The sequence below is a fragment of the Antechinus flavipes genome, chromosome 1 (genome assembly GCF_016432865.1).
Source record: "Antechinus flavipes isolate AdamAnt ecotype Samford, QLD, Australia chromosome 1, AdamAnt_v2, whole genome shotgun sequence".
In the NCBI taxonomy this organism is placed as follows: domain Eukaryota; kingdom Metazoa; phylum Chordata; class Mammalia; order Dasyuromorphia; family Dasyuridae; genus Antechinus; species Antechinus flavipes.
In genome coordinates this window covers 478,430,921-478,457,391 of record NC_067398.1, presented here as the reverse complement: position 1 = coordinate 478,457,391, position 26,471 = coordinate 478,430,921, and the positions used below count along the sequence as shown (strand labels likewise).

At 33.7% G+C, this 26,471-nt stretch overlaps 1 protein-coding gene across 1 annotated transcript in view; it reads right to left on the bottom strand.

The window, feature by feature from the left end:
- PRKDC (protein kinase, DNA-activated, catalytic subunit) overlaps nucleotides 1-26,352 on the bottom strand; it is a 159,001-nt gene extending 132,649 nt beyond the window's left edge. Inside the window, exons 1-18 of the mRNA XM_051970227.1 lie at nucleotides 25,532-26,352; nucleotides 17,143-17,219; nucleotides 16,951-17,043; nucleotides 16,276-16,350; nucleotides 15,008-15,116; nucleotides 14,385-14,497; nucleotides 14,191-14,290; nucleotides 11,442-11,497; nucleotides 11,314-11,344; nucleotides 10,635-10,792; nucleotides 7,875-8,021; nucleotides 7,295-7,459; nucleotides 6,749-6,917; nucleotides 6,184-6,233; nucleotides 4,704-4,838; nucleotides 3,413-3,565; nucleotides 1,185-1,300; nucleotides 555-714 (exon numbers count right to left, since the gene is read on the bottom strand). Of these exons, the coding sequence (XP_051826187.1) occupies nucleotides 555-714; nucleotides 1,185-1,300; nucleotides 3,413-3,565; nucleotides 4,704-4,838; nucleotides 6,184-6,233; nucleotides 6,749-6,917; nucleotides 7,295-7,459; nucleotides 7,875-8,021; nucleotides 10,635-10,792; nucleotides 11,314-11,344; nucleotides 11,442-11,497; nucleotides 14,191-14,290; nucleotides 14,385-14,497; nucleotides 15,008-15,116; nucleotides 16,276-16,350; nucleotides 16,951-17,043; nucleotides 17,143-17,219; nucleotides 25,532-25,697 (2,073 nt within the window). The 5' untranslated portion in view covers nucleotides 25,698-26,352. The remainder of the gene's footprint in view (nucleotides 1-554; nucleotides 715-1,184; nucleotides 1,301-3,412; nucleotides 3,566-4,703; nucleotides 4,839-6,183; nucleotides 6,234-6,748; nucleotides 6,918-7,294; nucleotides 7,460-7,874; nucleotides 8,022-10,634; nucleotides 10,793-11,313; nucleotides 11,345-11,441; nucleotides 11,498-14,190; nucleotides 14,291-14,384; nucleotides 14,498-15,007; nucleotides 15,117-16,275; nucleotides 16,351-16,950; nucleotides 17,044-17,142; nucleotides 17,220-25,531) is intronic.
- Nucleotides 26,353-26,471: the final 119 nt, after the last annotated feature.

Here is a 26,471-nt window from a genome sequence, read left to right as displayed (position 1 = left end):
TACAGCCAAAGAGAGAACCAGAGTTCAGAGAAATGTGAGTCGTCCCAGGAGAGAATAATGTAGAAAAACTCCAGAGATGAGAAAAGATTCTGCAGAAAAGTGGTATAGACTTTGCTACTAACCAGCTCGGAAATTCTAATCTAATGTTTCATGACAAATCTATTTTGGCCCTGGAAGAAAAAAAAACTACCATAAATTCCAATAGTTAATCCCTGAGGAACATGACAATGAAGCCAAAATAAATTATTACATGTTGGCTAAAATCACTATCAAGCATAATAACACTTAAGAAAAGATTGCTAAACTAAAAAAACAAAACATGGAATAGTTACATATTACTAAAAATTACACATAAACACAAACTAGCTCATCAAAGGAATACTCAGTAGAAATGCCTCACAAAGAAACTAGAACCCAAGCAAAAACTCATCATGAAATTTGAGATTTCATTATTGTGAATGCTTATTATATTGAGTGACAATGAATATAAATAGAACATAGGTTAAAATTTTCTGATATCTGCAAAACAATTAAATTCCTTATAAATGTCTCACCTCAAAGTATCTCAATTTTTTGGCATTTCTTATTGCAATAGCAAGTAATTTGTAGAATCCACTAATGAGAGGTAATCGTGTAGATTGTAAAATCAACTCATATCCAAATGAGTATATCCATGGTTCAAAATACTGAATGTGCTTCTCAGGAAGGATTTCTCTGCAAAAAATAATACATATACTCAAACATGTATGTGGGAACATACTTTAGCACAAGTATTTTTTATCCAAATTTTGAAATTATGAGGGACATAACTTGGAACAAATCTATTTCATTATATAAGTATGACAATTGACAGACCTAAGGGGAATGTGTCTGAGGAAATTATATCACCCTTTCCATTTAGTACTTCAGCACTATTCTGCAGTATAGAAAGAAAAATGGCTGATATCAAAAAACTGTCCATTCAAATCTTCAAACTTTAGGCTGTTTTAAGTATATTAAATTGTTTATCTTAATGATTAATATTCTAAAATTATTTTAAATAATCAGTTGCAAGGCTCTGGATGCTTGTTATACTACATCATGGCAATTTTTATAATAGTACTTAATATAATCTATAAATATAAATATATATAACATAAATTTAATAATAGTATTTCACACAAACAAGTAGCTATAAAAAATACCTGCAAAACTCCACCAGATTAATGAAGGCAGTAAAATCTTTAGGTTTAGCAGGATGCAAATTTGCAGTTGGATCTGAGGTTGGAATTACCCATACTCCACTAGCTTCACTCTCATCCTGAAAAATATCATTGTACCATTCATCCAACAAAGATTTATTGAGTTTTTACTATATAGAAGGCTCCAAGAAAAACTTGCTTGAGGGTAGGAGGACATGACTTTTCTGTCCAATGAGCTGTCTTTACTTTCTCTGGAACTCTCTTATTGAAAAGCTTCTAGTTTCTTAGCTGAATGAAAACCCAGGGCTACTTCCTTGTCATGAATTATCAAAGTGGGGCTTTAGTGAAAAAATATATTACTAGAGAATTTTTTTAAAAGGAAAAATAATATCAAAAAAGTTGAAAGTTAACCATTTAACCACTATAATTTATAGATGAGGCAACTAAAGTCTAATGGAACTAAGTGATTTGCCAAAAATTTCACAAAACTAGTAAACAGCAGACAAGACACAACCTAGATCTTCTGAGCCACAATACTTTTCTTCTATTAGGCCACAGTGGAAACAAGAACAATTCTATACTGGGTCTTTTTCTTGGCAGATATAAAGAATCATTCCAATGTACATAAACTTTAAAATACAATAAAGCAAGTCATCAAAAATATTTTACTATAATATACTCTTACACTAAAAACATTCACCAAGATTCAAGGACCATAACTGAGGTTTGAAAGAGTTGTCACTATCTCTTCGATAAAGAGAGCTAATTCAGTTTCAATTGATCTAAGATGGGCAGAAGCAGCTACACCCAAAGAAAGAACACTGGGAAATGAATATAAACTGCTTGCATTTTTGTTTTTCTTCCCATATTATTTATACCTTCTAAATTAAATTCTCCCTGTGCAACAAGAAAACTGTTCAGTTCTGCACACATATATTGTATCTAGGATATACTGTAACCTATTCAACATGTAAAGGATTGCTTGCCATCTGGAGGAGGGGGTGGTGGGAAGGAGGGGAAAAATCGAACAGAAGTGAATGCAAGGGATAATGCTGTAAAAAATTACCCTGGCATGAGTTCTATCAATAAAAAGTTATTAAAAAAAAAAAAAGAAAGAAAGAGTTGCCACTAAATAAAAATGTCATTATTTACCAGAGATTAAGAGACTGTAGTCCTTTGAATAAATAGAATACCGACTGATCAGAGCTATAATACAAAAGTTTAGCCATTAATAATAAGAACCCTGCATCTATGATAGAAGATATGATATAAAGAATTAAAAAATAAGCTGCAAACTTTTAATATATTTTGGTCTAAAAAAATTTTCATAATTAGTTACTCTAAATCAAATTAACCTTAAAACATATGTGTTTATTTTCTTTAAACTTCAGCTAACCATGTCATGGTTAAATTTTTCCTCTAAAATTTCCCAATTCCTAACCCAGTAATTTAAAATAACATCTTCTCTCTTTTCTCCTCTCCAAAGATACCTGAGAAGAAAAGACCAAACTACTGCCATGTTGCAACTACTATGCTGCATTTTTCTATACAAAACTTCTATCCTATCTTAACATTTGGATTTTTCAGAGAATTAAAAATAACAGCATTTTAAGATGTGTGAAATGCTTTGTACATGCTGCCTCATTTGATAAATCCATTTTATGCCTAATAAGAATTATTTAGCATCACTTCCTGCTACTGTTAGAACTATCAGACAAATCTGTTGTCAAAAATTTTTCCCATTTTTTTTAACATATAGAATAATTACTTTTAAACATAATGTTTTCCTCCATATTCAGCTATGCTAAATCTAAGATTTAGTTCATACTAAATAATACCTAAGCTAATATATCATACCACCATAATGTTTTCAAATATTTCATAATCTAAATATGTGGATATTTTTTATTTATCAAATGAGATCTGTCATAGTACCTTAAAATGCTATGTAAATGCTAATTGTTTAACTTCTGAATACTCAAATGTTAAGATGTAATAAAAGGTTTGCATCAAAAAATATAACATACAATACAAAATTAATATATAACAAATAATAGCTTGAATTAATATAGAACTTTAAGGTTTTATCAAACACTTTCCTCTAAACAACACTACAAGGTAGGTGGTGTAAAATCTTACTGTCTCCATTTTATTTATGAGGAATAAAGAGAGGGATTATTAGCAACATGAAGTCACAGTTACAGACAAGTTGCAGAGCTAAAAGTTCTTACCTCCTGATCGCCAACATTCTGCTTTTCTAGTTTAAGATCTAATTTCTCAACAATCTTCAAAATTGACTTTATAAGTTCATCATATAGCAAACGATTCAGAGACTGAAGAGGTGAATTCACCAACAGAAATGTTTCATCTGCTAGAAGAGAGTCCTTTCAAATAAAGAAAAATAAAGAGAGCCTGAATCCCAAAATGTATGTATGAATACCAAAAAAGTTTTCCATAAATATATAAAATGCATTTCCCTTATATAAAAACATAAATAATTGAACTTAACCTATTCTACTGATCAACCAGTCTATTTCTTAGTCAATACCAAATGGTTTTGGTACCTACTGCTTTATAATATAGTTTAGATCAGGTACAGCGAGGCCACCTTCATTTGATTTTTTTTTTCATTAGTTCCCTTGAAATTCTTGACCTTTTATTCTTCCAGATGAATTTTGTTATTTTTTTCTAGATCATTAAAATAGTTTCTTGGGAGTCTGATTGGTATAGCACTAAATAAATAGATTAGTTTAAGTAATATTGTCATCTTTATTATATTCGCTCGACCTATCCAAGAGCAATAAGTACTTTAACTGAGAAAATGGAAATAAGGTAAGTTAAAATATTACTTTTTAAAAGTAGGACTAAACTTTATTCATTACTTCTTTTTGAAATTTATTATTTTAAATTTAGAATGATTCTAAATTATGTTATTCTAAATCATCAACAAAAACAAACACCCAAATTTTATAAAATCAAACATATAGACAAAGTTCAAATTATTTAAAATTTGTTTACCTTTAAACTTTATTATCTTCATTAAAATAGTATCCTTGCTTGATATGTCCCTTTTAGGGCATGATTTTTTAATTTTTTACCCCTTCAAATTTTGTCAGCTCTCTATTACTCTTCACTAATGATATTTTCTAGCTATGAAGCCTAAATATCATCTTAAATTAGTAAGAAATCATCATTTCATCTTTTTCCCTAATGGAACACCACCACAAAAAACACCAGCATTTACTTCTCACACTAACCATTGCACTACGAATTTTTGGAAGTCTTCAATGAGACAAGACATATAAAGGAAATACTAATAGTGAAAGACAAGATAAAGAAATCAAGATAAATCTGGAGAGGCAACAGAATATGAATTGAGAAAGAAAAATACAAAGCACTTACTATTTTAATATTGTACTCAGGTTGGCCAAAATGGCTTATTAATCTTATTAATATTTATCTATAAGCTCAAAATTGTTAAAACAAAGAAGATTCTTTTCATGGTTTCAATGTTATTTTTACCTTCATTTGATCACAGCTCAGTAGATTTCGGAAAAGATCTAAATAGTCCTTACATGTAGGTACTTTCCATTTTCCTGTTTTAACCTCCCCAGATGAAGGATACTCTCCAGATTCAGAAACCTCTTTACCAAAGGCCTCCTAAAAAGAAAATTATATATTTGTGTCATTTACTACAGAATCATATTAATAAATATTGGAAGAAGCAATTATAAACATGTAACTGAACACAATCTTTCTGACAAGGACTTTAATAAAATCATTGTATATCATACAGAGAGATATGAACTAGGTTACAGTTCTATTGGGAAAATTGGAAAAAGCTAAAGAAAGAGAACTAACGAGTGTCGATTAATCAATCAGTGCTATCCCAGAAGGAGGCCTTAATGAAATAATCTAGGTGTTTATCCTTCACCTTATTCTCTTAAACATATTTAATCAATTGTTCAGATGAAGGTATAGATATGCTTGTTAACTTTGCAGATGACAGGGAACTGAAAGGAACAGCTAACACAATAAAAAGAAAAAGGCTGCAAAAAGATTTCAAGAAGCTAAAATGATAGGCTGTTAATAAGATAAAATTTAATAAGAATAAGCATAAAATACTAAAATTACGGTAAAAAAAAAATCACAACTGGGAATGAGTAGAAAGAGAAAAGAAAGCCTTTTGGATAAAATATTTTCATGTGTTGGTCAAGAATTTTCCCAAAAGCATAATTTTTGTGTGGGGTAAAAATGTCTTTATAATAAGCATGAAGTTATTGTTTGATACTTTCCAACACATCACAAATGTGCCCCATTATTCAAAATGTCATACAATTTTTTAGCCTAAGTTATAGTTAATAATTAATAAAAAGCATAATACATAGTGTTAACACCAGATTTAGTATAAAATACTAAAAATCTCATAAACATATTTAAGTTACCAAAACTAACAAGAAATGAAAAGGAAAACAGACTAGATTATTTGCATGAAATTACAAAGTACTTTCACTGAGCCCAAGCTTCCCATAAGCATCTTTTCAACAAAATTGTTTTACCAGTGTTGTATAGCAGTAAGATCTAGACCATTCCTGCCTTTGAAAAACGAAAAAATGAGTGAGCATCAAAGACCACTGGAAAGAGACTAGATGAATGTAAGCAGGCTGCAATATACAACCAATGAGCAAATGTAAAGAACAGGAATAAGACATCATTAAGGAATTGTATGACATAAAGAGAAATGAGCTGGTCAAGTGGTAATAAAAGAAAAGGGGTAATATTAGATGGCCAGAATGTTTCACTGAGTTATCACAAAATCAAAAGAAAGCAAGGAAGACCTCCAGTACACTGACTCAACACCCTGTGTGGCAAACTTCTGGGAGAACATAAATGAGTAAAGAAAGGACTGCATCACTGGAGGGAACCCCCCAAATGATCAAAGGCCATTCACATTGAGAGTTTCCAGAAACTAATATTTAAAAATATCTGTTTCACAATTTACCTTTTGAAGGATGACTGGTTTGGAACATACTCTGATTAAGCCCTGATGCACTAAAAAAAAAAAAAAAAATTAAATTAAAAAAGATCAAAACATCTATAAAGTCAACAAACAATATCATTTTTGAGATACAAATCTATTTTCCTATTTCACCTTAATCATTACCAACATTTTCAATCAAAGAATATATTGTAAGTTCTTTTTGTTAATAATATTGGTCTGTTATATAAGATTACACTAAGCTTCTTGAGGGCAGAAACTTTTAACTTTTCATCCCCTTGAATTCTAGTATATTATTGTGCACATAGGAGATATTTAACAAATATTTGCTGTTTAACTTATTCTATGAAACAGCAATGTAGTCTTAAACAAGAAATAGAGTCTGCGTAATCTGTTCTACAAATAATTAATGACATACAAAAGTTCATTGAAGCTCTCTAACTGGGCAAATGGTTTGGTTTTTTATTGAAAAATACATACACACACACTTAAAAGTGTGTGTATATATGTATATAAGATTTCTCATAATCATAAAAAAGAAAAAGGAAAATAAATAGCCAAAACTTACCCACAGTACTAATAAAATTCCAGAGGATTGGTCCCTTTTCTGCCAAAGCGAGAAAAACTTTTATTATAGCTCGGCAACAGATTGTTTGCATTTTAATACTGTACTGTGGAAAATTGTCTATTTGAACCACTATTAGACGCTCAAGAACTGGAGTGTACACCTCAGGAACCTACAAAAGACAGAGGAATTCAGCTAATAGAAAACTAAAATTAAGTAAAATAGTTGATTACACTCAATTCAAACTTTAAAGTAATTCAAGATAGGATTAGCCAAATATAATTTTTATTCCACTAGGTTTTATTTCTGTCATTGTGGTTACTGAAAGCAAAATAAATGTTTCTGACAGGTCTTATTCTATTAAAAGAATCAATTTTTTTTTTTTTTAAGATAGACAAAGTAACTGGAAGTTTACAAAAAAGCTTAGTGGGCACATGATGGCTGACTTCAAATATCTACATGGCCTTCATCTGAAAGAGGGATTAGACTTGTTCTGCTTGGACTGAAAAGACACGACTGAATATCAACAACAATAAACAGTTCACTTACAGTATCAAGGTGAAGCAAGATGCTTGCAATAGACTGGAGAAAACTTGGGAGCTGGTACATGTGGTCATCTATAGTATCTGTTTCAGTGAGGAACATTTGCTTACAGCGCTGAATGAGCTCAATATACATGAAGTCAACGTCCTTTGCATTTATAGATTTACAAGGCTTTAATGAGAATAAAAATAAAAGATTAGTATTTATTAACCTTCCTATATTCTTGGGGTACAGTATTTAATATACACTATGAATTACTGAAACATATTACCACAACCTGAAAATTGCCAAATTTAATAATATATAGAAAGACCTCCCATTTAAAAATCAGTTAATTTTTATTAATAAAGCACTCCCAAGATGGTCTATGAAGAATTCTCTATTTTCCACTACGAGAATCTGAGTATTTTAGAATAAAGTCTTCTTTCCAGTCACACATTTATTTCTACACTTCTTTTGAATTTTAACTGTTTCATAAATTTCAAAATGACAATTACTTAGAAAAAGTATCTGAGCAACTATATTCCTCTCTATACTTCTATCATTATAAAAGATAGTTAAGGTAAGGCAATTCAGTGAGGCATACTCCAGCAAACATCCCATATCCGCGAATGGCAATGGATAACTCCTTGCTACTTGAATCCACATTCCTGATGATTCCATAGAACTGTTCTGTGAAGTACCGAAGGGTGCTTGTATGTGCTTCTGCATCTTTGGCTACCATTAAAGAAACCTAAAATTAGATAATTAACAGTTATATTTTTCAATTTGAATGGTGTAGCAACTCCAAATAAAAGCTATATATTTCCAAATGTATACAACTGTATTCATATTTACTTTGTAAGTGTTGCACTGTTATATTTACTCTTTCCTAAATTACACAATCACAAAATTGTAAAAACTAAGGCTTGGAAGCGACCTAAAAACATTGCCTAGTCCAATCCCCTTTATAATAATCTTCAACAGATTTCCTTCACAGGCTAATTGTACAATATTTCAGAGTCCGATTTTTTTTGAACAGCAAAATAAGTTTGATCATGTATGCTTATTTTGTATTTAATTTATACTTTCATATATTTAACATCTAGTGGTAAAAAATAATAATAATAATCATCTTCATAGTCTATAAAGTCATAAAGTAGTCATAAAGTCTATAAGATTTTTCAAAGAAAGAGAGGGAGCTCAACACCTTTAGAGAAATCCATTACGTTTTTCAATAGCTCTAATTGTTAGAAATAACCTTTTATATATGCCAAAATAAAATCAGTGTTCCTACAACTTAAATCTATCTTATACCTATGTGGAAAAGATTAGTTTTCTTTCATATGACAACCATTTAAATATTTAAGCTTATGGTATTCCTCTAAATTTTCTATTCCCCAAAATAAGTCACCCCAAGGCATCAACTGATTCTCATATAGCTACCTCATATAGAATCTCACTATAACATTGAAAAGATCTGTGACTTTATTGGCATGGGTGTTCTAGATGACCTTCATGATTTATTGTGATGGATGAAAAGGCCTCTTTGAATTTAGTTAGTATGGCTTTCAGGTGACAGGCATAATTGATCACAAGCTTTAAAAATGAAACATTTCCATCTTGATCTGTATTGCTAATATCTACAGCTTGTCCTCCATTGGCATAACTTTCTTTTTTTTTTTTAATAACTTTTTATTGAGAGAACCTATGCCAGGGTGATTTTTTTACAACATTATCCCTTGCACTCACTTTTGTTCCAATTTTTCCCCTTCCTCCCTCCACCCCCTCCCCTAGATGGCAAGCAGTCCTATAGATGTTAAATACATTGGCAGAGCTTTCAAAAATCCAGGATGATCTCCATAATGAGAAAAGGCACCAGAGAAAAGTTTAAGTGGAAGAACTATGCTTTAAATTCCTTAATAATTGGTGGAAGTTACAGAGAAGCAAATTTCAGCTTGATATAAAGAACAACCTTCTTTGGCATTCTCCAAAAACAGAACAGATTGTCCAAAGAGGCAGTGACTTCCCTATCACTAAGAGTCTTAAAATAGAAGGTTGATAAACCATTTAATGGAGATATGCTAAGAAACATGAACTCATCATTTCATTAGGGATTGTCCTATGACCTTTCCCACTCTACTTCTATGATAATAACATAGTTGAGACAGTTAAGAAGAGGAGAAAAAGGAGTTTTGACTGAGAGGAATAGTGAAGAAGCAGCGGGGAAAGAGCATGAACTGGGCATTAGAATTAGCCTGCATGAAGAGTCAGAGTGCATTCATCAGTGCATTGTTACCCTGTGGAATGAGAACTAAAAATGGAAGGATAACAATCAAGAGGTATAGAGAAAAACAAAACAAATTTCACATATTTCAAAATTTGAGGATAGATATGTAACTAGGAAAAGGATGAAGCAACAAATTTTTCCTCCTCTTCCCTCTTTAATATATTATTATAACCATTACTAGTATCATATAGTTCAGTTATGTTGAAAATTAAATAGTTTTTGTATACTAGCCTCATAACCCTCTGAGTTTTAAGCACCTGGTACAGAAAGATACTTTTTAAAATACCATCTCTTCTTAAGTTGGCACACTACCTCTACTATTTGATTTTCTTCACTAATTAGCCTGGTCACCAAAATTTTTCTGAGGTACTCCCACTGGTTACCATATCACTGACCCTTAAAAACTGCTTAATCAGTGATGAGAATCCTAATTCAAGTCATAGCTTCTATAGTATTCTGAGAGCCAATTCCATTAATTTTCAAATAATCTGATTACTGCCAACCTCAAACCCTGAGAACTTGTTTGTCCTTCCCAGAGAATACTGAGGACTATGGGTCATCAACCTGCACTAGTTCTCACCTTCATCTCTTGACTCACATGTTGACACCTGATTTATTCCTATTCTAAGTCCTAAGCCAACATTACCCATATCCTAACATAAGAAAGATGACAAAGAAGAAAAAAAGCCCATTCATTAAAGTCAAAGGCCAGACGAAGTAAGCAACCTTTATCATGTAAACAAACATTACATTTCTCAAAGTCTCACAAACATGAGAATCAGGAGACCAGGAAGAAGAACGCATAATTCTATAATAAAAACCCAGCAATCTGAGGTTGCTTGAGACGTTTCATAAAAAAAAAAAAAAAAAAAATAGTCCTAGGGACATACATCTGATCTTCAAAGCTCCAGGTTTTGGGCTCCTTTGATATCATTACAGCATCACACCCAGCCCTAGTTTATGCTCATAATTCAGGCATTCCTGGGAAGGAAGACACAGGCCTGGTAAAGGAATCTGACACTACCCAGACTGAGGTCTCTGAAGCAATTTTAAAAAGAGATGTTGAAGTTTCAGTACCTGTTTAAGGAAGGAATCTAAAGCTGAATGTGCAATTTTCTTCAGTTCTCCATTTGTGTGGCCACACCACTTAGACATTATTTCAAATAGGGAAATGTAGTTGTCCAGAAGACAGGTGCTAAATTGAGATGCATGTAAAGTAAACAAGCGCAAACCAGCTGAAATTGGAGGAAAAAATGCAAATGTTATTTAAAATTAAGAGAAATGTAAACTACTATTTTAAAAACCATACTGGTCACTAGCTGGCCCCAATTTTTCTATGTTGTTATTTTAGCTTAATGTAGTGGCTGCAGGAAAGCCACTACACTAAGCTAAATCTCTTTAATTTTTAGAGTCACCTCAAACTTCTATAGGAATAGAATACAACTAATAGAAATAGTAACTATTCTCAGAAAGAAATCCTAAAAGTAATAAAGATGTGCTTTTGCTCAGCTCATGCCACTGTTCTTATAAAAGAAAAATAAACAAGTATCAAATATCAAGGTTTAAGTGATGAGAGCTACAAATGACACTGGATTCTATCTACTATAGAAGAAATACAGAAATACCTCAAGCCTATTATGAATATGATCTTTTGGCCCTGTTATCATCACACCTACTTGATATAATCCAAAGGTTGCAAAAGGACTTGATTTGGAAAAGAAATCAATTTATAATGAAATGAAAATGAGAATCTTACCTAAAGGTACAGCATATCTTTTTAGGTCAACCTATTTAAAGCAAAAAATTTGCCATGAAGGAATCTTTTCCAACCACAATTAATTTAAATAAAACAAATTACCAAAGTAACTACAAATGCCCTCCTACCTGAGGACTGATAGCCTTCAGTGCAAAATCAAAAATCTCCTTTGACATCTGAGGATCTAAAAAAGAAAAAAAAAAAAAAAATGAGTGTCCAAACCATGAATATTTGGAAATAGTATTTAATTTTTTATCCAATAATCTTAAAGAATTTTGTAACTATATCTAGTTATTGAGTTGTTAATTTTTTAAATAGTTAATATATGACTGCAAAGTAATTTATCATAGGACAAGAGGTAATAATAGCTCCAACTCCTTAGTAGAAAATATCAAGAACATTCCTAAGGCAAACCAAGAATTCTAGGCTCTTGTCCCTATATTATATATTATCACAGAAAGTCAAACTTCAGATTCATCAGCAGCAAGGTACTACTTAAGCAGTCCTGAAGTCTTAAATTGCCCTCTCTGATCAGAATCAACTGCCCTTTTGTCATATTCTTTCCAAACCCACTCTGTTTTCACTGTGATTTCCAGACCGTCCACCAGCTTCACTTTCCCACCTTCAATCACAATCCTAGAAGTGAGCATTTGAACTACATTCAAAGTCTTCCACCTTTGAGTCCCCTGACCCTTGCCCCATCACCGATCACACTTTGCCTAACTCCAACCTTGATTTATATCTCTACAATCTATTGTATCCATTCCTAGTCCTATCTGCTGTAGAAAGTCATGATTCATAAAAAAATAGGTCCCCAATTATTATTTAATTTCTGCGGGGCTTTTGCTATTGCAAAGGAATACTTTCATTCTTTTCTATCACATTTCTTTACAGAAGCAATTCCAACTCTTCTATCAAATTCTATCTCCCAGCCCCCAAGGATAGGAACTTCTCATATTTTACTAAGAAAATAAAGTTCATTTACCATGATCCTTCCACTTACACTCTTCAGATGAAGAGGCCATCGGTCTTCCTTCCCAAACTGTACACTTATGCTTTCTCATCCCCCTCCCATCATTTCTTGTCTCTTTCTTCCCATCATCTTTATTCTCTCCTTATATACTGGTTCTTTTGCCCCTGCCTACAAACAGGCCTATGCCTCCCGCATCCTTTAAAAAACAAAAACAAAAACAAAACAACTTCATTTAACTCTACCTTACCTTCTAGCTATTATATCTCTTCTCTATTCCTACAAATCCTAAAAGTATCTACCTTACCAATACTTTGCAATTAGCTTCCAACCATATAACTTGACTCAAAATGTCCTGATCTTTAAATTGCTAAATTCAATGACATACTTTCAGTCCTCGTTTTCTATGACCTTGCTTACTATCTCCTCTGTTCATAGAAAAGCTCTAGCTATTCCTTTATCTCCTGTTCTATCCCTTCCTACTTGATTGTACCTTTTTAGTAAACCATCCATCTCCCACACCCCCCCTGTATGGCCGTTGCTCTCCCCTACTTCCCTCTCTAACAACTCCCTCTCATTCTGTGCTGGCCCCTTCTCTCTCTACAGTTTCTTTGCAATTACCATTTCTATACAAATAATTCCTTAATCTATATATCCCACTCTAACCTCTCTTCAATGACTGCTCCACATTTACAACTATCTGCTAGATATCTCATCAGCACATCCAAAACAGACTTTATTATCTTTCTCCCAAACCCACCTCTCCTCCAATAATCTCTCCACCGAGGATACCACAATCCTTCCAGTTACCCATTTTTGAAGTATCAGTTATCCTTTATTCTTTTTCCTATCTAATAGGAATTATAGGAATTTCCTATCTAATAGGATTAACTATCTAATAACTTGCCAAGTTCCATTGATCAAATTCCCCACATCTTTTGCAAATAACCCATGTTTGTATTTAGACAGTCACTATCCTTGTGCAGGTCTGCCCTCTTATGTGTCTTGTGATAATAGCCTTCTAATTGGTCTTCCAAGTCCCATTTCTTTCTTCTCCAATTCATCTACCACAAAGCTGCCAAAATGTTCTAAATGATAGGCTACTCACTCCCCTACTCCAAAAACTCTAATGACTTTCTATAAATAAGATAAAATACAAAATCCTTAACATAGAATTTAAAGCCTCTACAATCTGCTTCTAATTTATTGTCTAGCCTTTTCATATTACTTCCTTTCTCTCACACTGAGTTCAAGCCAAATCGGACTGCCACTAGCTACTGGTCAATTCAGCAGTCTATCTCCTGTCCCCCTGCCTTTACAAAGATTGTTTCCCAAACAATACTCTTTTAAGAATGACTCACGACAAATAAGTTATTTTGTCTATTATAAATATCCAAATTAATTATAACAGACATGTGAAAGAAGACACTATCTGCATCTAGAGAAAGAACTGATAAATAGAAGTATGAATAAGAATAATTTCATATTATGTATTTGTGTCTAATGGTATCAGAGGCATTTTTGTTTGTAGTTTCATACATAATCTTTTTTATTGTACTATGTTTTTGAAATGCTTGTTTTATTCCATAAATTAAAATTGAATTTATAAATAAAGTAAAATACACTCCTTCTCTTCATTTGTACCTTTTGAGAATCTTAGCTACTTGTACTAAGGCTCAGTTTAATGTCACTTCCCACACAAAACCTCTTCTAAGCTTATTCTTCTACCTTCACCCTCCCACCATTTTCCCTTCTGAAATTTTATTTATCTATGTACATATTATATTTCCACTTGCTCCCTCCCCAATATCTCCTAATGCTTTTAAAGATTGGGCTATTTTCTCTTTGTTTTTTATCTTCAGTTCCTTGCACAGAGTAGTGACTTAGTGTTCAAGTGAATGATATACCTTCATCCATGGATTTAGTAAAGTTATACATAAGTGAAGACAATCCCTTCAGGCATCCTGCTACCACAGGGAGTTTAGGCTCTCTGGTTGTTGATGTCATCTGGAAGAAAGATTTAAAATAAAAATTAACATTATATGCACCTATGTTTTTGAAAAACGGGATTGCTCAAATTTTGTGGTTTGTCATGTCTTACCTGGGTTTTTAGTTCACCTAAGAAAGCACGGAAGAGTTTTTCTGAGTTATTCACCATAACACTAGGATGTACTTCCCCTAAGACTCCCAGGAGCTCATATATCTTTTCTAATACTAAAAAAAAAAAAATTAAATTAAATTAAAATAAAAATGAAATAGATTGATAACTAAAATGCTACGAAAGTAACATATACGAAGAAATGAATCAAAAAATAAATTCAGTTTTACCTTAATAATCAAACTACAGAAGACATACAAGCACACTTAGTTTGAACTTGACACAACAGATTTATTCTTGAAAAGATTTGTCCAAATTAATTTTTGGAGAAAAAATATTTTAAAAGCCTTGAAAAATTTGTCAAAGAAATCCTTACTTAAAATATTCCAAAGAACAATCATTAAAAAGTGAACAATTATTCCTTAACAACTTTCTTATAAAGTTCAATTCAACTTTGTTTTGCTCAGAATAAACAGATTTTAAAATAAAACATATGCTCCTTTAAAAGGAGCAAATATATGTACATATGTATATAAACACATATATTATACACATACCTTTATAATGGTCACTAGAGCTAATTAAAGTATCTTAAATTTAATAGGAAAAAAAGAAAAGCCTCTCACCTGTATCTGCTATTTTTGTTTTCAAAGCAAGTTCTCCATAGAATTTGCTAAAGAGTTCTCCAAGTTGGAAGTCTTCCATATATCTAGAACTTCGCAAAGTTTTGAGCAACTGAAAATACATAAAATAGCACTTTTAAAGAGAATGGGAAATAAAAATATATAGCTCATAATTTAGTCAAGTAAAGAATGGTGTGGCTCTAAGAATGGATTAGAGATACAGGACCATAGAAAGGGCACTTGATTTGAAGTTATTTATATCTGACTTGCTATTTATCAGCTGGATAATATCAGGAAAGTTCTAGGATCACCGATTTAGATCAGAAAGAGACCAGATATCACCTTGTCCAGTTTACCCTAGATTTACAGATAAGGAAACTGAGACTTATATCAGAGACCTACTTGCTAGATTTCAAATCAAGATCCTCTGATTCTAAATTAAATGCCAGTGTGGCACTCTTGTGATACTCAAACTACTTAATCTCCTTGAGCCTCAGTCTCCATATTGGCAAAATGAAGATAAGACTAGAGATACTACCCTACAGAAGCCCTAAAACTCTCTCACTACTTAGGTATGTATTCAATGGTAATTCAATTAATTAAAAAATACTTCTTAAGTGTTTCTAAGGTTCAAATATCTAAAACCAAAATAAAAATACAGATGAGAGCAGAGTTCCCTAACACTCCACCTGCTAGGACTCAGAAAGAGAGTCATGGGAAGAATATTAAATTTGGAGTCAAAAACCCAGGTTCAAATTCAGGTTCCATAACTTCCTTCTTATGTGGCCTACTTGACAAATCACAACCCCTCTGGTTGTGGGCTCCAGTTTCTTCACCTTCAAAAGGAGAAGACTGGATCTGATCACCTCTAAGAATCTTAGCCAGTTTTAATTCTATTGATCCTCATAGATCACAATGAAATAAATAGGTAATTTTTGGAACTTCTGGATAAATTAAATCAACTTTCACTTTCACAGAGATTAAGAAAAATCCACGAAGTTCCCTTTTTGTCTGTTCCTTTTACTCCACTAAGAACTCAACTTCTAATTCTGCTATTCTAAGAAAGTATTAGAAGACAAGTTATCAAAGTTCAAGGAATAAAAAAAGCTTGACAAATGGGCATATTTTCTGAATTAAGTTTTCATTAGAGTGCAATCTATTACAATGCTCTTTCCACCCCCTCTAATCCAAACAAAAAAATTCATAAATCTTCTACTTCATAAATTATACATATGACCTAATATTAATGCTCTTATAAATAAAAGGATTACCTCAATTAGAAGCTCCAGGGCTGGAATCTTACATTTTGCAGCTTTATCTTTTGTGTAAACACTGGTACACACGCTCTAGGTTTAAAATGAGACACCAAAACCATCAACAAGCTGGAAGAATCAAGATTCAGTGATGAATCAAATTAGATCATAAGGAAAAGTAACATGAACTTACATTATGAATATATTTTTAACCACTAAAAATTTCATTTTAACATCCAGAATATGAGCCTACATGAGACAAGCACAATATGTTCCTTGGTACCAATTTGAAAAGCAAAATACTGGATTAAAGTGGAAGATGGATCTGACCTACTATAGAAACCACTATGTATTTTCTTTTGGATCATTTTGTGATCTAGCCAAAATCCAAAAGTTTTTTTAGAAGTATTTTTAAAACTCACATGTGTACATACACGTGTATATGTATGTGCATATATACACATATCTCAAATGCACACAATTATATTCAACATATCTTCAATTTTTAAATAATGAAAAAATCAAAGAAAAAACTAAAAAACGGCATAATCACTGAATTTTTAGTGTAAAAATACATAAATGAGAAAATTTCCCAAAGAGAAAAACATAAGAAAAACAACCTGGGTTCAAATTGTTTAGAAAACAAAACAATTTTTATAAGAAGGCAAATTTCAACTAAATTTTTTTTCTTACCTTAATTCCAAGAGAATAAGGCTCAATTTTCTGGCCAATTTTTTCTAAAAAAATGCATAAAAATTTTAAAGCTTCTTCTCTGCAATCCCGAAACTAGAATAAAAAGAACATCTGTATTTATTTTAAAATGGAAAATTGAGCTTTTTCAATATAGAGAAATATGCAAAGACAAAAAAAAAAAATTTAACTTACTTCTTCAATGCTTAGAGATTCTCGAATAAATACAAGTAAACCAAACTCCTTGGAAAAAATCAAGGAAGTCTGTAAGGCTGCACAAAGAACATAGTAAGTCATTAATAAAGTTCCTAGGAAGTACTCTGTAAATCATATATCTACTGTCAAGAAGCATAAGTATATTAGCATTTTAAAAAGGCTAGAAAGGAATAAAAAATAATCTTGGTCAAATTTCTTAATATTTTTGCGATCAGATTACAGAGAAAAATTTGTCTTAATTTTAAATGCAGTGGCATTCTGTTATATTAGGTTGTAGAAATTTTCTGTTACTGTCATCTCATGTACTCAGTAATTTCTTAGAAAAGTTTAATATTTGAATATAATTTTTTAGCACTTTGCAGCAGACAATGGAAAAAGGAAAGAGAACCAGACAGGAACTGAGTTCTGGTAATATTATTAACTGTGTAATTCTAGGGTATTAATTTTATTTCTTTGAGTCTTACTTATCACCTATAAAATAGGGATATTTCTATATTAGACATTTAATAAGTAATTATTTTGGATGAGATAAATGACATTTTTAAAAATTAAAATTAAAAAATTATTTATATGCAAGTGGTTAATACAAAATCAATGAGAAGTACTAGAAGAAGCGATTGGAAAACAAGTATCATATAGTTGGTGGAGCTATGAAGTGATTCAGTCAATCTGGAGAGCAATTTAAACTCTGCCCAAAAAGTTATTAAGTTATGCTTACCTCCTCTTACCCAGAAATACTGATACTAGGTCTACATGTCAAAGAAAAGGCCACATATGTAAAAAGTATTTATACTAGCTCTTTTCATGGTAGCAAAGAATTAGACACCATAGGGGTTCCCATCAATTATGGAAAGACTGGACAAAGTTACGTGATGAGAATACCATGGACTATTATTGTGCTGTAAGAAATGATGGAAGAGGATAGTTTCAGAAAAACCTGACACTTATATGAATTGATACAAAGTGAAAAGCACAAAACCAGAACAAATTATAAGATAACAATGATACAGTAGAGACAAACAACTTTTAACAGACTTAAGTGCTCCGATTAACATAACAATGATTCCATGATTCCAAAGAACTTCCAATTAAACTTGCTACTCATTCTCTTGATAGAGCATTGATGGACTCAGAACATTTTTTTTTTGGACATAGCTGATTTAGGAGGTTTTATTACTTAACTATACATGTTTGTAAAAGTTTTGTTTTTCTCGTTTCCTCAATGTGGAAGAGAATTCAGAGCTGAAAACAAAAATGATTTAGGGAGAAAAAAACTAATATAAATTCAGACTAAAGCTGAAGTTTGTATTTTATTTATAATTAATTTTAAAGATTTTTTTTCTTGGTTTTCTAAAGAATGTATAATAATCTCACTAAAATCACTAGATATCCCAGAGGATACTTGGAGGGAAAATATCACACAGGGTTTGATTAAACACATTAAGCCTTCTTCAGAAATCAAGACGAGTGCTCAGTGTAACATCATGATACACAGGCTGTATATCACATAAAATAAAACACATAATCACATGTTGTTCTTACTTCTGCTGAGAGAATGTAAAAAGGTTTACTAACTTTAGGTAAAACACAAATCAGGATGGAGACAGAAATAAAGGGTGGTTTAGACACTTCATTAGCACATAATTCTCAGGGGGGAAACTCCTCCTAATGCAGGTCAGCACTTTGTAACTTATAGTCTCTGAACTTTGATGCACCTGGCAGTCTTAGAAAACTGCCTAGGATATTTAGAGGGTTAAGGGAGAGGCCTAAGTATGTCATAGACCGAACTTAAACTCAAATCTTCCTGGCTTCAAGATGAGTTTACTAGTCTCTATATTAAATTGCCTTTTGAGGCCCAAATATATTTTTAAAATATATGTATTCACTGTTACTTTAATTGTCTCTTAATGTACATAGTTTTTACATTCATATACATTTTCAACTGAAGTTCAAAAATTTTATTAAACATAGGAAACTAAGAGGTGTTACATTAACAAACTGTAAGGGGAAAAAAATTGTTTTAAGATAGTAGATCTGTCTGGCAGGTATTCTTACCATCTACTTTGAAGGCCAACTATGACACAATGTCCATAATATATAGTACTGACTTATTCAGCAAATATTAAAGGACTATAGACCTCGAATGAGGGGAAACTACCACCTCCAAAGGCAGGCCATTTTGAATAAAGAATCCCCTTACATCAAGCCCATATCTGTCTTTTAAGTAACTTCTTGTTACTCTTTGGTCTTTTCTTGGCTCTTATAGCACTGTCCCAGAATTAGTCTTTGGTACTACCACATTCTTCTTCACTTATATGTGTAAACCTTACACATAAGGAAATAAGCCTTATCTCCCCACCAATGATAGTAAACTTCTTGAGGACAGGTAACTGTGTTTACTTCAGATCCCTAAAGATCTAGCAAAATATCCTGCCTACAGTATCTTGGTAAATATTCATTCAATTAGACTGACATTAGGAAAAGAAATATACACTAACAGCTGATGGTCTAAAATCAATTTTCTCAGTTACACTATGAACTTCACATGTGAATTCATATTAATCAGTCTTTCACAACCAATATTCTTAAAATTTTAATCAAGCAGTAGCTTTGATAGCTACTTTGGTAGCAGAATACCAAAAAAATAAAACTGACCTGAAGAGGGCATTTATTTAGTCCAGTCCCCTTCTTCCAAATAGAATTATGCCAAAATTCCCTGGAGAAACAAATCCTACAACATTGGCTTACTCTGGTACTCCCTTCAACGACAAACAATTCCTTATAAACGAAATTCTTTCCTTTGTAAACATAGTAAATAGTTGAACAGAACTCTTATAATATCTCTTTTTGAGCCAGAAGACAGGCATTAAATTTCCCAGATTAACCTCAACCACAACAAAAATAACATTTTTGCATTAATCCAATTATCTAGTCCTTTAATGAATTACACTTGGGATTTCACTAATATATAATTGTATACTATTAGATCATGCTATTTACTCACATTGAGCAGTACATTGAAACCCCCAAATCTTTTTAAGACTAACTGCAGTAGAAGCACATATTCTCTGTTCCTCCTTTGCTCTCCCCAACCACGTCAAGAAGCATTTAATGCTTAACTGGGTATTGTATAAAGCTCTGGGGATACACAAAGAGGCCAAAAAACAAAAACAAAACAAAACAAAAAAAAACCTCAGGACTCTGCCTTGAAAGAGCTCATGATCTCATGGGGAAAACAGCATACAAACCAACCATCATGTACAAAGATATATACAGAATAAATAGGAAATAATCTAGAGGGAAGGCAGTAGCATTAAGGCAGAACAAGAAAAGCTTCTTGCACAAGGTGGGATTTCAGCTGGGACATGAATAAAGTGAGGGAAACCCTTAACAAAGGGAGAGAATTATGGGCATAAATATATAAAAGTATGAAACTACTCTGCTAGCAAATAGACTCTATGACCATAAAAGAATGTTGCGTTTTTGGGGTTTTTTTGAGACTTGAAATTGCATTGTTAATGAGATATCTTAATGAAAATTATAGAAATCTGTTTTAAAAGGGATCTTGATGGCCAATACAACCCATACCTGAGAATTTTTCTACCCCATTTCTAAGTAAACCAGCCCTTTTTTTGATGAGTTTAAGCAGCTAAATCTACTTTTGTATAGTTCAGCTATTCACTTTTTCCCAGCAAGCCAAATTTTGCCTTTATAACTCTTACTCCCTTGTTTCTAGCTCTTTTTCCTTCTAGGGTCAAGCAGAAGTACTTCAAACACTTAAAAACAACCATTCCTTCTCCAAGCTAAACATTCCAAAATTCCTTTACCCAATTCTCAGGTCTTTCACCATCCTAGTACCCTCTTCTGAACATTCTCTTCATATATTAATGTCCTTTCTAAAATAGGACATCCAAAACTAAACATAAGAGTCATGCATAACTTCCAGATATGATCTGACCTCTCTAACAAGTGGATATTATGCTTCTCGGTGCAGCAAGCTAAGATCATATCAATTTTTTCACCTATTGAATCATGTTATTTACTCACATTGAGCAGTACACTGAAACCCCAAATCTTTTTAAGACTAATTGCAGTAGAAGCACATATTCTCTGTTCCTCCTTTGCTCTCCCCAATCATGTCAAGAAGTATTTAAGATGCACTTAGTGCTTAACTGGGTACTGTATAAAGCTCTGGGGATACACAAAGAGGCAAAAACAAAAACTCAGACAGGACTCTGCCTTGAAAGAGCTCATGATCTCATGGGGAAAACAGCATACAAACCAACCATCATGTACAAAGATATATACAGAATAAATAGGAAATAATCTAGAGGGAAGGCAGTAGCATTAAGGCAGAACAAGAAAAGCTTCTTGCACAAGGTGGGATTTCAGCTGGGACATGAATAAAGTGAGGGAAACCCTTAACAAAGGGAGAGAATTATGGGCATAAATATATAAAAGTATGAAACTACTCTGCTAGCAAATAGACTCTATGACCATAAAAGAATGTTGCGTTTTTTGGGTTTTTTTGAGACTTGAAATTGCATTGTTAATGAGATATCTTAATGAAAATTATAGAAATCTGTTTTAAAAGGGATCTTGATGGCCAATACAACCCATACCTGAGAATTTTTCTACCCCATTTCTAAGTAAACCAGCCCTTTTTTTGATGAGTTTAAGCAGCTAAATCTACTTTTGTATAGTTCAGCTATTCACTTTTTCCAGCAAGCCAAATTTTGCCTTTATAACTCTTACTCCCTTGTTTCTAGCTCTTTTTCCTTCTAGGGTCAAGCAGAAGTACTTCAAACACTTAAAAACAACCATTCCTTCTCCAAGCTAAACATTCCAAAATTCCTTTACCCAATTCTCAGGTCTTTCACCATCCTAGTACCCTCTTCTGAACATTCTCTTCATACATTAATGTCCTTTCTAAAATAGGACATCCAAAACTAAACATAAGAGTCATGCATAACTTCCAGATATGATCTGACCTCTCTAACAAGTGGATATTATGCTTCTCGGTGCAGCAAGCTAAGATCATATCAATTTTTTCACCTATTGAATCATGTTATTTACTCACATTGAGCAGTACACTGAAACCCCCAAATCTTTTTAAGACTAACTGCAGTAGAAGCACATATTCTCTGTTCCTCCTTTGCTCTCCCCAATCATGTCAAGAAGTATTTAAGATGCTCACATTGAGCAGTACACTGAAACCCCCAAATATTTTTAAGACTAACTGCAGTAGAAGCACATATTCTCTGTTCCTCCTTTGCTCTCCCCAATCATGTCAAGAAGTATTTAAGATGCACTTAGTGCTTAACTGGGTACTGTATAAAGCTCTGGGGATACACAAAGAGGCAAAAACAAAAACTCAGACAGGATTCTGCCTTGAAAGAGTTCATGATCTCATGGAGAAAACAGCATACAAACCAACCATCATGTACAAAGATATATACAGAATAAATAGGAAATAATCTAGAGGGAAGACACTAGCATTAAGGCAGAACAAGAAAAGCTTCTTGCACAAGGTGGGATTTCAGCTGGGACATGAATAAAGTGAGGGAAACCCTGGAGAGAATTATGGGCATAAGAGGATAGCAGTGAAAATAACCAATCAGAAGATGGAGTATCTTCTCTGAGAAACAAGACCAGTGTCATTGGAATGCACAGTCTGTAGGGGGAAGTAAGCTATTGAAAAACTGGCAAGGTAGAAAACCCAGTTATGAAACCCGGTTTAAAAGCCAATAAGAGGATTGTATATTGGGGCTTGGAAATAAAAAGGTAATACTAGAATGGATTTTAAAAGGATTATGAAACATGAAGGTGATTTTTTAAAAAAATTATCACTATTACATTTGATCTTATTTAATTTTCCCAATATTATGACCTGTTAAGACATATTTGGATCTTGTCATTCAACCTGTTAGACACTCCATTTAGCTTTGCATGATCTGCAAATTTAAGAACATCCTTCCATACCTTTATCCAATTCAATATTAAGAGAATAAAAAAAAAGGTACAAGACTATTGGGCCCTGCCGGTACTACGAGACCAAGTACAGATTCCTTGGGATAGTCTTCCTGGTCAAATTAACATTCATGAATGAGTACTCCTTTCATCAAGTCCCTCAAAAATTCTAAATCCACATAACAATATTAATTTCTAGTCCACATTTCTCTAGTTTCTCATTAAGAACAGTTTGAGGAACTTTGCTATATAACCCAGTGGACGATATTTACTATGTATCTGATTTTTTGGGGGGACTAAATCCATGATTTCATAATTATCTATAGAGTGAGCTATTTTCTCCATACATGCAAAGTGGCAACTTTTGCAAAGGCTGCTTGTAACACTAAGTAAATGATTTGTCCAGATTTAGTCACTATGTTTCAGCAACAGACTTGAACCCAATTGTTTAAATAGAAATGCTTAGTGACGTTAATCCTTTGATGGACCAAAATAGTAAATGTTTCTAAATAAATTAGTGAGGAATTATTACAATGACAAATTGACAAAATTCTTATGCTAATAAAGTTGAACAAAAAAATTTTAAAAGAATAAAACCTTTTTCTCATTCTACAAACACTTAATTTTTTTAGTAAGTTTTTTTAGTAGGTTCATCAAAAAACAACTTTGGCAAATTGTCTTTGATACAAAGATGCTTGAGGGGGAAGGGAGAGAAGAGTATTTCCTTCACTTATCTTGACTTTCCACCATTATCATTCTCTTTATGATTCTCCCTATTTCCCATTCCCTACTGCACCATGGAGGGAGGTGGGGAGAGAAGGGAGGAAAGCTCTCTGCCACATTTATTCAATTATAATGAATTGCCATACATTTTAAAAATCTTTTTTCTGCAAAATTGAATAACACCAACTGAGATCACTGGAGCCAGTCCCAAATCAGAAAAACTAGAATTAGACATCACTACTTCATATATAGCCCTGAACCCAAGAACACGCTTGAAAATCATCAAACTTGTGTTGAAATCCCAAATGGGTGGTTATTGTCTGTGTAAACTTGGGCAAATTATTTAATCCTTCCCTCCTCCCCCATTTTAGTACAGGCTTTTGTAAAATGAGAGTAGGAGAAAAGGGGTAGGTATTAAAATAATCAAACTTCAATTATCTAAGGAGAAAAAAGCTTTTCACAAATCTTCCACGGTTCTTAAATTTTACTCTACTCCATGTTGTCTACAATTGGACCCCAAAATACTAGCCTTCCTTAGTCTAGAAGGCATCATTTCCTGACTAACTTTCGGGACCCCTCCCTCATCTGCACCTACGTTCCATCCAGACTCAGCTCAAATCCTAACTTTCTGTGAGATTTTCTTCCCCTCCTCCTATCCCTCCCTTAAGGCCCAATACCTTTCCTTTTGAAATTACCTTCCATTTATACTATATTGCTCTTTTTCTAGGCTCCCATTTGACTGGGAGCTCCTTAAAAAGAACCCTAAGCGTTGGGGTTTGTTTTTTTGAGAGAGGAGTTGCCTTGCTTTGGATCCCTAGAATTTAGCACGAGTCTGGCAATAAGTTTAATAAACACTTAGCTTAATAGTCAATAGCACTCGTCCCATGTGTAACCTGTATCAGATTGCTTGTAGCCTTGGGGAAGAAGGAAGAGGGAAAAAAAATTGGAACTCAAAATGAATAGTGAAAATTGTTTTTCCGTGTAATTGGGGGGAAGGGGAGAAACTACTGCTGATTTTAAAAAAAAATTACAAGTTCACATTCATTCACATTCAACTGAAAGTAAAAAAGGGGGAAAAGGGAGAAATTGAGGCAGATAGCTTCTGAGGTTCCTTTGTCTCTAAAACTGATCCTAATATTCTACCTTTTAGAAGCTATCTTCTTTTAAGAAATGACTCACTTCTCAGAGGTTATCAATCAACCCCACGACGTGCCAACTGATTACTAATGTGTGCTGGGCACACATTAAATTTTCCCCAAAAAACAAACAGATGGGCCTTATCTTAAGAAGGGAAATTAAAAACACAAAGACATTTTTTAAAAATGTCAACAGATATGAATGTTGCCCAAGGAAGAGATGACTCGGGGTTAATCACCGGTAAACAGCTACAAAAACAGCGGGAAGAGGTTAAACTTGAAGTCCGGGGTGACAGCAAGGCTCCGCGGAGTGAGGGTAACAGGTTCCCCACGTGCCGCCGGAGGCACGCCAAAATCATTCTCCACACTCCGCAAATCTCATTCTCCAGGGCCCGGCAGGACAGGCCCTATCCTAAACCCGGCACTCGGCGGGGCCTACAAGGACAGCAGAGGAATGGGTATTAGTGGGGAAGGAGTGGCTTCTTTAGCCGCCGGCCCCGGGAGCACTATGGCCGGAAACCAGCGTTTCGGAGACCCACCCAGGATGGCGGGGCTGGTGCAGAGCACGCCCTCTTGGCCCACGGCGCGGATGAGATGGTAGGCGGCCAGCGCGGCGCTGCCCGGGTCTCCGCCAGACAGCAACTCCTGCAACTGCAGCAAGGAGCCCTGCAGCCCCCCGCCGCCGGCGCCGCCAGAGCCAGACATGCTGCCGCTACCGAAGCCGACGCCGACGGCGCCACTGTACCCGCCGCTACAAAGAAGAAGCAGCCCAAAAGAACGAGCGATGGCACAAGAAGACCACGACTGGGCCAATCACGAAGCGGAAGGAGGGCACCGGCAGGGCGAAGGGAGGGGAAGACGGGCTGAGACGCAGGACGAAACCTTTCTCTAGGAAAGGGGGAAAGAGAAATAAAGGCCAAATTGGAAAGGGCAACACAAACATGAGGATTAAAGGGAATTTGGGCAGCATGGCCCGGCTAAAGTGTGAATTAAAGTAGTGACTGAAGCAAGATTAAGCAAGTGAAAGGAACATGCTCTGATGAGTAGGAAAATATTAAGCAACACAACGAGAGATTACTCAGTGGTACGGTCCGGAAAAGAATGAAACTGAATCCCGGAGACCAATGTTGGACTCAACTATTGGAATTTCAAAGGGGTACTGTTAGAGGATTATGTAGCTGGATATACGTCGCTTCATTCTTTTTAGACAAACTGGAGACCAAAACAAAATGAAATTAGTGCTAAAAAATACTTTCTTCTAAAATATCACCCCCGAATATTCAAGAAATTGGATTTGTATGTACACAAAATAAAAACAACCCCTCATAGGAGAATAATCTGTTCTGAACCCCCTAGTATTCCCGCGAAATAGGGGTCAAATTGAGATGAAACTATCTTCACAATATGGAGGGGGGATATGAGCTCTGATCCTTACTTGTTGCGTAAGGAGATAAATTCATTTCCCCTATTGTTATGTTC